We start from the raw sequence: 12,217 nt of genomic DNA, 5'->3' as shown, positions 1-12,217 counted from the left end.
GCAGAGATTTGTCTCAGAGGGAGGAGAGACTCATGTGAAAGAAAAGGCAAAGCAGGAATTCCACATGTAGAACTGCCCTGTTCTCATCCATGTTCTCTACATGGAGCGAAAAATGATGTTAACCACCAGTCCTGTTGCCATTCAAAGCGGGCACCCCAATCAGAGCTGGAAATTTGGCGAAGAGAGCTTATGTTGCTAAGAGACACACCGGTATGATGGTGAATTTGGCAGGAAAGAGGTGGTGTTGATTTAGGGAGCTCTCAAATTCCTCCCTAAAAAGTGCAGTGGACCGGAGATGACCCAGCGCTGGAACACATGAACCATAGTTTAATTATCTTAAAATGAACTAGATTTGCCAAGTCTTACTCGAATAGGCCTTTCTTTGGTAGAATCCCATAGGACAAATGATACCCCTTTCAGCCTACCCACTTCACCCTGATCCTTTACAGCATTTGTCTTGGGTACTGATCTGTTAAATGGCATTCCATGGAGGGGGAGAGACAGAGAAAGAGAGGAAGATTGCCTTTATTAAATTACGAGCCTTTCAATCCAATTTCTATTTCATGTTTTTTCATCAACCCCAAATTGAAAAACTTCAGTGATTACTCATGGCTAATCTTACTTTCAAAGGGACAGTAGAAAAAAAGGGTGGGGACAGAGGACCCTTATTGGGGTAGCTGGAGAAGCATCGAATGTCCTGAAGGCAGGTAGGTGATATTGCGGGATCTCGAGAGCTGGTAAGCGATGTCTTCGGCTGCCTCGAGCTTGCGCAATTCAATAAGGCCGTCGCCCGCGGTGATCAGAGAGTTGGCGATCAGCTCTGCCGCCTTCGAATCTCCCTCAGCCGAGATGATGGCCGCTTTCTTCTGCTGCTCCGCCTGTGGAAACATGGGAGGAGACGGGACACTGAGCTTGGCCGGACAGAACGAGGCCAGTCAATGGGGCATCAACCTGTTCTCCTCTCCCCGGCCCAGTAGTTTCTAGAAACAGATGTGATCAAGACCCGTGGGACACTGCACACCCCTGAGAATCTGGAGGAAATGCAGGCTTACCTGCAAGAGAATAAGTTTCGGGCTGTCGTGATGAAGGCCAAATGAGAGGACAAGTTAAAGAAGGGGAGGTAGGGAATAATGAAATGTGACCGATGGCTCCTTTCATACAACTGTTTTGTTATATTTGAAGGCAAGGAAAACAAATGGTGCAGAGGGAAATTAATTCTTTAATAATTTTTGCAACCCTTACACATTTTGCGTCTTTTGTCTTAATGCATGCATGGAGGTATTACTGAAAAAAAACAATCCCCCCTGACAAAGCTGCATGCAAAACATGCAGGGGTTGCAAAATGTATTAAAGAGTCTGTTTCCCTCTGCACCATTTGTTTCCTTGCATTCTATTTGCCTTGGTGCTGCCCCCTTCTTTTTCTTCATTGTTAAATTTGTGCTGTATCATGGGAGGGCAGCAGCATCTGATCTACACAGATGGGTGTTAATGCTAACGGCTTCGAGGATCTTAATGAATCACTGTCTCCTTGTACTACTTCTGTGCTTCCCAGGAGGCGCTTCCTAAGCCTCAAAGGGCCTTTCGGGCCCAGTTCCCATGTGCGACAGTACTGTGGCCACTGCTTCAAGGGTCACGATATATGCACAAGCCCCGTGGCAACTTGTTCCTGCACCAACATATTAGTATCACTTTTTAAAACACAAAGAGAGGCCACGTCCCGACAGATGTAAACAGTTTGAGAAGCTTTTAGTGGTGGTGGGGGGAGGCCAGGGAAAGGGAGCAGTGTGCACTGAGGGGAAAGCCCTGCCATGGGGCTACAGTTGCTGTGGACTTTGGCCATGATAACAGCTTAACTTGAAGTTAAGACCAGATGGGAAAACGCTGCTTGAGGTGAAGGCCCCGCCTACATTGGAGGGTGCACACGAGTTCAAGACACCCATGGTCAGGAGGGCGCCCACCACTTGGACAGAAGCAGAGACTGAAGGGGGGGGGGTTAACAAAAGGAAACGCAGGTATTCATGTTTTCTGTGATTCGGGACTCCATGGCAACCGTGTTGCTGCTTACTACACAAACCCTTGCCAGAAATTCCTGGTGTAACGTGATATGGGAAATTTTAATAGCTGATAAAATAAGCACACAAATTAAGGCTGCAGAAAAATTCCTCTATTACTTTTTACATAATTTGTGGAAGATATTTTGCATGTGTCCTGAAAGACAACTTTCTCCATGCCGCCAGCTCTCTCCCCTTTATACATATGTATGCATGTTAACACTAAGTAGAAGAAGAGTTGGTTTTTCTATACCGACTTTCTCTACCACTTAAGGAAGAATCCAACCGGCTTACAATCACCTTCCCCTCCCCACAACAGACACCCTGTGAGGTAGGTGGGGCGAAGAGAGTGCGATTAGCCCCAAAAGTAGCCTTTTAGTCTTCATAAAAGTTAAGAAAAACAGTAACGCGATGCAAATAATACATTGTATTAGTTGGTTTTTGCTACATTTGAAATGATTGGTTGAAATTTGGCTTCTCTTGCCGTATTGTAACATCCCATTCTGTTGACTGAGGAATGCAATTATCCATTGTCAGCCTGTACTGAAGAATCTTATGAAAAGTTTAAAGATAAATGCTGTAACCAACTGGACTGTCACAAAGAAGACATTCCACAATGTTTAGGATGACTACTGAGAATGAGAGAATCCAAAGTAGGACCTGATTAGCAGACCTCAGTGACTGGGGCAACAACACAACAGTTAGGATGAGAAAGGCCAAGTCCAGTTCCCAACCTGAGCCTGGTTGCCTAGCCCTGTGGTTCTCAATTGTTGGTACACTTACCCTGGTGAGACAAAGAATATAGGCGAGACATGGTTTTCAGAACAAATACTAAGAATTTGCTCTCCCTCCATCCCCATATCCACCTGCTAACGTGACATGCCATCTCCTGAAGACCTTGCCTACCATAGTTTATCCTCTGTGACCTGACATGCTAGCAGCAAACCATGGTGTTTCTCCTAATCCTCTGTTCCTCCTGCCCATCAGCAAGTGTCCTTCATGTGCCACTTCCCTGCTGGGGATTATCCACTGGGCTTCTTGCAATTTTTCATGTCCTTATGTCTTGGAAACGTGGCCTTTTTTGTTTCTACCATGGTGGGACCCAGGTTCTTTGACAGAATGGCTGGTGGGACATAAAATATGGAAGATGGAGAACCACTGGCTCAGCCAATTTTTCAAACTTGTTATGATAAACACCAAGGACGTATTTGTACACTGGAGAAGGTGTGCTAGGGAAATGATGCATTTTGGAGCATCATGAAGCAATTGGAGCATTGATTATATAGGTGACATTGATTGCTCAGGTATGGTTGGGAAGGCTTTGTGTTCTTACCTTCTCCACTATGAACCTGGCCCGTTCCGCTTCTTGCTGGGCTACCTGTTTCATTTCTACAGCTTCTGTGAACTCCTTCCCAAAGGTCAGATGTGTCTTAAGAGGGGAAGAGGAACAAAAGAAGGGTCACTATGAAGGAATACTATCAGCATCACATCATTTATGCATCAGAGGCATCAAACTTGCACACCTGTGGCTTTGGAATGTGCTTTGGTTTCTCCAAGATGTTTCTAGAAGTGAATGTGTTTGCTCACATACACAGTTAACTTGAGAACAAATGACTTAGGAATCATTTCAAGAATGAGTGAACAAACTCTTGAGTTTTTGATAGCCTTGCTTTGAAATTTCTCACACGCTGCTTGAGGAACCCTCCAAACTTACTTCAAACGTAACTTTAGACAAAATTTCAGTAGCTTTAGGCAAAGATGTCTAAATCCCAAATCTCTCCCCCCTCCAACAATCTAACATATCTTGCTGGAGGAACATAAATTACAAATGTCTACCTATAAGGCAAAGATGTGAGCTTGGGGATGGATTCTTTTGAATAAATTGAAGTGTTGGGGGTTTGGGGGCCTTTGGGTTTTTCAAAAGATGGCTAAGGCTGTGGTCTGGCTGGATTTTTTGAGAAGGAAGAAGGAATATCTGAGATGAATTCTTCATGATGAAGGCCCGAATAGCTAGTGTTGGTCACAGCAAAAATCAATATGTTCCATAACTGATTTACCTCAGATTTGTATTCTGGACAGCTTTACCGTACATACTACCCATGACATATAGATTATTGGGGTGGGGGTGGGAAGAGATAAAAGCATCAGAACTGATTTTTATATTTGACTGTCATATTAGCTTGCTGGATCTCAGCATTCTTTAGAACAAAAAAACTGCACAAAGCCACAGGTGAGCTCTATAAAAATCATTATGGATTTTTTTTGAAAATTACTTGTCGAAAAGGTTGGATCCAGCCAGCTTTTTCACTCACTGCAGCCCAATTCTCCTCCTGGTGACAGCGCCCATCTCAGGTGGGCTTTTTTCAAGCAGGTCCCATGCAGGCTGGATCCAACCCAAACAATCAACTGTCCTCTCGGTGGTGGAATCAGAGCTGGAAGAACTCCTATCACCTCAGTGCCCAGGTTCCTACACATGAGATGCTGACAGCTTTGGAATCTAAAACACCTCTGCATCCTTGGGACAGAACCTTCCTCCAACAATTTCTTATCATAACCAGCAGAGGGAGGCCTGGAGCCTACTTTGTTTGGTACTTCCTGATCCTCTTCCAAGCATCCTGTCAAAACCTCGGCGATTGCCTAGGACCTAATTCTTACTATTACTGTAGGTGGACGCAACCCTAAGCTTTGCCTTTGGCCAGGGGTATGAAATTATTTCATTTGTATCCCGCTTTTCGGTCATGAAAGCCCTCAAAGTGTCACTTTAAGAATACGGTCTTAACCATTTCTTCTCCGCCCCTCCTAATATATTATTCCCCACTGGTGAATAAATGCTGTTGTCCTACGTGTCAAGATCCAAAAGCAGGCTGTGACTCTCTTGCAGGTAGGTTGGCCTGGGAAGGAAGAACAGGCTGAGCCGGGAGAGGAGGCTCCATTGCAAATGTGGATTTGCTTTGGCGTAACATGCGAAATGGCTGTGGAATACAGCCTGTCACTCAGTAACATCCTATATCTATACCCATGAAAAAGGAGGTGTAAACTCGCTCAGTGTTAAGTGATGTGAGAATCCCATGCTTGGGAGAGGGGAAGTACCGCGGCACTTATTAGCGAGCATGTCCCGAAATGTAAAGACGTTTAGAAGACGGTTCCACTCCAAAAAGCATGGGAACCACTGCTGCAGTCCCCATTTCCCCAGGACTGGAATGTCCTGAGCGCTGAGCAGGGGAGGGGCCAGGTCCTCCTCTGCCTCTCATAGCAGCTTCTGACCTGCACAGGAAGGACTGCTAGTTTTCAACCTGTGCTTTATAAAATCCTAAGGAACTGTCGGAGACAAACATAGTTTCAACCAAAGGGGTTCAAAGGAGGCAAAAAGCAGAGAAATTGCTTCTTAGAAGCTTAGGTCTTTATTTTGATTGATCACGATCAAGGTAAGCCTCTACCCCTACACGAGTTCAAGACGACACTTGCACAAAGCAAAACTCGCATCTTTTATAAGTTAAAATTACATCACTACAGAAAAATAAACATCCAATTATTAACAACTCAGCACTGCACAAAATGAAAATCAGACAACGCTGTCCACTTCCTTTTTCAAGACCCTTAAGACAAATTTTAAAAACTTTCTGAGAATCCGGCTAAGTTGTTTGTCCCATACTAAAATGTTTTTCTTGGTAAATAAATGCAAGCAAAGTGTTAATACTGCTGATGAGCCTATTTTAACCTCTTAGCTAAGTAGGGTATGGGTTAAAAAAACATTCTCTCTTACTCAACAGCTATTTAAAAGTGCATGGCTAGTATATTTCTCTTAGTGCTTGCTTCAGCATTCTAATATGGCTGACCTTTTCCTCCTTGACATTTTCTCCTTCAGAACCCTCAGAAGAAGAAAAGTTGGTTTTTATATGCCGGCTTTCTCTACCACTTAAGGGAGACTCCAACCGGTTTACAATCACCTTCCCTTCCCCACCCCACAACAGACACCCTGTGAGGTGGGTGGGGCTGAGAGAACTCTAAGAGAGCGGTGACTAGCCCAAGGTCACCCAGCTGGCTTCGTGTGTAGGAGCGGGGAAACAAATCCAGTCCACCACATTAGTCTCCGCCGCTCATGTGGAGGAGTGGAGAATCAAACCTGGTTCTCCAGATCAGACTCCACTGCTCCAAACCACCATTCTTAACCACTACACCATGCTGGTTCTCTTCACTACATTATCAGGAGTTCCACACAGTGAGAAGTTTGGCAATTGCAGAAACCAAAGAATCTCTGAAGCCACAGTAGGACTGAATCTGTATTAAGGAAATTCTTGTCTGACAACAAGGTGTTATTCTGTAGACTCTACCTTGTTGAGCCTATAGCCACTTTGGGCATTTTGAGGAGTGGGCAGCACCAGAAAATGGCTGCTACAGGGAGGCTGGGGCAGAACATGATGGGAGGCTCCAAGCCAGGCATCGTCCTATGAGGGAAGCAGCTCTTTTTGAATGGGTGCTCTCTACAGATAGAGAATAACTTCCGAGTACTTCTGAAGCACTTCCTGCTTCAGTGATGGCACCCTCTTTCTTGTTCCCTGAAGCAAAGAACCAATCCTTGGCTTCCTTCCACGCCACTGAAGCAGGAAGCAGGCAGCCTTAGAACAGCCATTACACTTATAAGACTTAAAGTATATTCTGGAAGTCACAAGATACAGAAAATTGGGGGGTGGGGGGGGAACAGGACACATGCATATAGAATGTGTCAAGGGAAGGGGTTATATACTTCTTTTATACCCTTCTTCCCTGTCCCCCAATGGGGACTCAGAGGCTTATGACATTTCCTGATAGAAAAAAATGGATACTAGTCACGATGCATACCGATTATCTCTTGTATCAGAGGAGTGTGCCTATTATATTAGGTGCTGCAGAACACAGGCATGATAATGCTGCTGCAGTCATTTTGTTTGGGGGCTTCCTAGAGGCACCTGGTTGGCCACTGTGTGAACAGACTGCTGGACTTGATGGGCCTTGGTCTGATCCAGCAGGGCCTTTCTTATGTTCTTATTCCCCCCTCCTCCATTTTATCCTCGCAATAACAACCCAGTGAGGTAGGTTAGTCTGAGCTTATGTGACTGGTCCAAGGTTATCCAGCAAGCTTCCATGGCAGCGCAGGGATTTGAACCTGGGGTCAGACCCTCTAGCTGCTCCATTACAACAGCTACTGTAAAACAAACAAACAACTAAAAGGGATTTTAAAAGCGCATCCCATGCTGTAGGCAGCCTAACAGGAGGATACAACAAACTGACAGATTGGAAAGCGGAGCCGAATGGAACAGGACCGTTAAACACAAACACGATGCACAGGAAATCTAGCAGATTCTGAGTTGTATCACCTGCTGCTTCAGAGCTCCTACTTGTTCCATTTGGGCCAGTTTACTGCATACTTTGGCATGCTGGGCGCAAAACTTAGGAAGACCGTCTTCCCTCACACCTAAGCCATCCTGTCTCAGCAAAGCTGCTGGAACCAGAAAGCCCCTTACCAAAGAAACGTCGTCCAGGATGAGGCCGAACGTTGCCGCTCTTTCCGTGAGGTCTTCGCTCACTTGTCTGGAAACCAGCTCCCTCTGTGTGATCAGCTCCCCAGCGTCGAAACGAGCCTGAAACAAAGAGAACGGCAAGGGCGCAGAAAAATAAACTGCGGGGCTCCCACACCAAGATACGCTCGAGCCCAAGGGCACGGTGGCCAGGTTGGAGCATCTGACGGGCATCATTCTGATCTGGGTTATGGCACTTTTTCAAATTAGCGTTTGGGTTCACTTTAGCAATGCCCCTTTCCTGTCCCGCCCTTGCAAACTCTCCACAAATGTCCAACCCAGAGTTGGCAACCCTACTTGGGATGCTGTTCGGGAAATAAAAGTTGGCTTCCTGTATCTCCTCTTGCTGCTCTTTGCCCTTCCCCATCCCGTCAGATTTAAGACGACGGAGATGCTGCTGGCCTCACCAGATCACCATAAAGACAACAATAGTCTGACACCACGCCACACTGGCTCAGGCTAGAGGTGCCTGAGCTGCACAGAGTCCTGGCCGGCTGCCTGCCTCTTACCACCACGGACTTGAGGATCTCGGTTGTAATGGATGGCAACACCCGTTCATCGTAATCTTCTCCAATGCTGGTGTAAATCCGGGGAAGCTGCATGGCCACCGGCCTGAACAGGATCCGCAGTGTGATGTTCACATTCTGTAGATCTACCGGAGAGGTAGGGAAGAGGGTTAGAGCAGGAATGTGCTTTTTGCGGCTCCAACTCGGCTCGCGTGCCGCAGGGCAAAAATGAAGAACAATTGGGCCATGAACCCGGAAGAAAGAAGGACCACCTGGGTGACACTTCCTCCAGAGGACAGGCTTATCTAATCAATCTTAGGGTTTTTGTTCTCCTCCCTTTAATGAGCCCCGTGGTGCAGAGTGGTAAGCTGCAGTACTGCAGTCCAAGCTCTGCTCATGACCTGAGTTCGATCCCGACGGAAGTTGGGTTTCAGGTAGTTGGCTCAAGGTTGACTCAACCTTCTATCCTTCCAAGTTCGGTAAAATGAGTACCCAGCTTGCTGGGGGTAAAGGGAAGGTAACTGGGGAAGGCACTGGCAAACCACCCCGTAAACAAAGTCTGCCTAGTAAACGGCGAGATGTGACGTCAGCCCATGGGTCAGGAATGACCCGATGCTTGCACAGGGGACCTTTACCTTTACCCCTTAACAAAGTCCAGTTCAAGCAGTGTTTAGGAGCCACCGGAGCAAAAAAGAACACTTGGAGTGTCCCACTGGGCTACTCACTTTCACACTTTTCGTCTAGTACAAATCCTTTCCATGTAGACGAGTCTGCCGAGGAGGCATGCCTGTGGCAGAGCCCCTGTGCATTGCAAAAAACTCTGGGGCACTGCAAGGCACACCAGGCAAGCGCGTGAAACGCAAGAGTGTCCTCAGGACATTCCCGCGCTCCCCTGCCACTCGCTATAGCAGCAAGGTGCAAGGGAATTGTGTCAAGGAAGTCCACTTATTGTGACTGATCTTCTCAACCACAGACCCCTGATGAGCTCATGAGGAACCCCACGCTTTGAAAACTGAAGGCCAGTCTTCAAGTTTTTAAGCCCTTCAGCTGCTGTTGATCACACTGCCTCCCTCTTTGATCGTTTCACTGCGCAGAAGGCAGCTCCCTCATTCTTCTCACCCGGGGAGATGCCTGCTCCATTGGCTAGCTGTTTGTACCTCTAGGTGGCTCTGTGGGTTCGCAAAGAACCACAGCCAGCTGGGTGCAGGGTTGCCCTCGCATCCAGCCAACAGCAATTTTGCATGAAGCCTTTGGCAGCAGAGTCCCACTGTTAAAAATGGTGCGCGTGGCTGAGCCACTGGGATGTTTGTAGCCATTACATCTGTTAACGGACATTCAAAGGCACATAAGAACATAAGAAAGGCCCTGCTGGATCAGACCAAGGCCCATCAAATCCATCAGTTTGTTCACACAGTGGCCAACCAGGTGCCTCTAGGAAGCCCTCAAACAAGACGACTGCAGCACCACCATCCTGCCTGTGTTCCACAGCACTTAAGATAATGGGCATGCTCCTCTGATACTGGAGATAATAGGTATGCATCATGACCAGTATCCCTTTTTACTAGTAGCCATGCTTTGTCATTGCTTTTAATTCCTCTTTCTCTCCCAGCAAAACTTCTAAATGTAATTTTAATGGCTTATGTCTTAAACAGCGCTCGTTTATATTGCTGTTTTCACTGCATCATTTCTGGTAGCAAGCTGCCTCAAGCAGGCCTCTGCAGAGGCCCCATTGAAACGCCCTAAGTAAGAAATAAACGGAAGTATAAAGGACATAACATTAACTGGATCCCATCGCCGGTCCCAAGCACTCACCTTTGCTGCCCGTGATGACGGGGAGGTTGCGGGGGCGAGAGCGGCAGTCGAAGATGATAGGCCTCTGCACCCAGGGAATGAGGAAATGGGTGCCTTCGCCCACCACTATGTCCTGAACGCCCCGGAATCGGTCGAAAATGACAGCCCTGTGGCCAGCGTCCACTGCAGAGAGAAGAAACAAGTCAATGTCACATTCCGAATACAGTAGAATAGAACAGGATAGAAATTTTATTTGTACCCCACCCTCCCCCAGCAAAGCCAGGTTTAGGGTGGCTAACATCACAAGCGTATTACATAAAACAAAATTTAAAAACATTTATTAACTTCAGCTTTGTTTTATCTATAAATGGCACCATATTAATTTTTTCCTACCAGGAGAGGTAAGCTGCAGTACTGCAGTCAAAAGCTCTGCTCACAACCTAAGTTTGATCCTGACGGAAGTCGGTCCCAGGTAGCTGACTCAAGGTTGACTCAGTCTTCTATCCTACTGAGGTTGGTAAAATGATTACCCAGCTAAAGTGTAGATGGCTGGGGAAGGCCATGGCAAACCACCCCATAAACATAGTCTGCCTAGTAAACGCCAGGATGTGACGTCACCCCCTGGGTCAGGAATGACCCGGTGCTTGCACAGGGGGACTACCTTTACAAGGAGAGATGTTATTATGGCAGCTGTTACTTAATCATTCAGTTTGATGTCCTACCTTAGGGGGAAGGAGATGGATGACAAAGAATTGAAACAAGGAAAGGGAAACAACATGGGGGAAAGAGAGAAAAAAGGAAGAATGGTCAGGGAAAAGTGGGGAGAGAGGCCACTTTTAAGATGGATACTGTCGCTGCCCTCAACCATAGGCCTGGCAGAATATCTCTATCTTGCAGGACCTGTGGAACTGCACAAGATAAGCAAGTACCGCTGACTGCCCTGAGCCAGATGTCTGTGGTTCAAACCCTTGGGTCACATCTTGTTTTTATTTATTTACTTTATTTATACCCCACCTTTCTCATCAATGGGGACCCAACTTGGCTTACATTATTCACTTCTCCTCCATTTTATTTTCACAACAACCCTGTGAGGTAGGCTAGGCTGAGTGTGTGTTACTGGCCCAGATTGCCCAGCAAGATTCCAAGGCAGAATGGGAATTCAAACCTGGGTCTCCCTGATCCTAGTCCAACTCCTTAACAACTACACCACACTGACTGTCACATTGCTTTTTACTTTGTTCCCACCCTGCTGGCCACAGGATTTTTTTTCTTCTGTTCCGCATCACCAGTCAGATCTTTCTGTTTCTCAGACAATGTTTTACTCACATCACACGCCAGGTACCTGGAAACAAAAATCCAAACCAAACTTCCAACACTCCACATTTTGATTGATTTGTTAATCTTTCTCCCAGGCTCTCAAGGCGAGTTACCAAAATTAAAAACCAAATATATAATAGACACCATTTAAAAAATTCCCACAGATATTAAAGTTTAGGCCAAACTGCAGGTATTATGTGATTGGAACTCCCAACATAATGGCCCTAAAAGGAGTATGTGTGAGAGAGATGGACTGAAGAAGAAGAGTTCGTCTTTCTAGGCCAACTTTCTCTACCACTTAAGGAAGAATCAAACTGGCTTACAATCACCTTCCCTTCCCCTCTCCACAACAGACACCCTGTGAGGTAGATGGGGCTGAGAGAGCTCTAACAGAGCTGTGACTGGCCCAATATCACCCAGCAAGCTTCATGTGTAGGAGTGGAGAAACCAACCATCACCAGATTAGCCTCCGCCGCTCATGTGGAGGAGTAGGGAATCAAACCCGGTTCTCCAGATCAGAGTCCACTGCTCCAAACCACCGGTCTTAACCACTACACCACGGTGGCTCCCTGGTGAAGTCAGAAAGTCACAGTCAACCATCGGAGCTGGTCCTGTTTTAAACCACACCTCAATATGTTGGAAGAAAAGATCTCCTCACCAGTATAAAGAGCAGAGTTGACAACCCCGCCAGCAATAGCCAGGCCCAGGCCGAGTTTGCCGACGGTCTCAAACAGTTTGGCAGCCATTGGGTCAGCTTCGGTCCTGTTCCAATATTCCAAGATGGATCACTCCTGCAACAACAGCCAGGCAAGGTAGAGCAGCATTCAAAATCTGAAGCAACAAAATAGCCTTGGTGCAAAAGCAAATCAAAGTGCTTAAAAAGAAGAAAAAGAAGAAGTGCTTAGGTTTGAGCTGCCGTCCTTTGGCCTCTATGTGGATGTAAGCTCCACTGAACTCAGTGGGCGATGCTTCTGCATTACATTGTCCTAGATTGGGC

The 12,217-nt window shown here is 46.6% G+C and overlaps 1 protein-coding gene across 1 annotated transcript; it reads right to left on the bottom strand.

Annotated features, from left to right (window-relative positions):
* Positions 1–531: 531 nt before the first annotated feature.
* PHB1 (prohibitin 1) lies at positions 532–11,966 on the bottom strand. The gene is made up of 6 exons (XM_056863294.1): positions 11,879–11,966; positions 9,925–10,086; positions 8,116–8,258; positions 7,553–7,669; positions 3,385–3,480; positions 532–878 (listed from the first exon to the last, which is right to left on the bottom strand). Exons 1-6 carry the CDS (start codon positions 11,964–11,966, stop codon positions 666–668), a joined length of 819 nt encoding a protein of 272 aa, XP_056719272.1. The 3' UTR covers positions 532–665.
* Between the last annotated feature and the right edge of the window lie 251 nt (positions 11,967–12,217).

Source organism: Euleptes europaea, chromosome 18, assembly GCF_029931775.1.
Source record: "Euleptes europaea isolate rEulEur1 chromosome 18, rEulEur1.hap1, whole genome shotgun sequence".
Taxonomy (NCBI): Eukaryota; Metazoa; Chordata; class Lepidosauria; order Squamata; family Sphaerodactylidae; genus Euleptes; species Euleptes europaea.
This window is presented reverse-complemented; position numbering and strand designations above follow the sequence as displayed.

What these genes read in the sequence shown, in the direction of transcription:
- PHB1 (XM_056863294.1), bottom strand. Translation starts at nt 11,966, where the DNA reads ATGGCTGCCAAACTGTTTGAGACCGTCGGCAAACTCGGCCTGGGCCTG. An exon ending in CGTCATCACGGGCAGCAAAG is followed by an intron (nt 8,259 to 9,924) that starts GTGAGTGCTTGG and finishes CCTCTCCGGTAG; the next exon opens with ATCTACAGAATGTGAACATC. An exon ending in CCAGGTTCATAGTGGAGAAG is followed by an intron (nt 879 to 3,384) that starts GTAAGAACACAA and finishes ATGTTTCCACAG; the next exon opens with GCGGAGCAGCAGAAGAAAGC.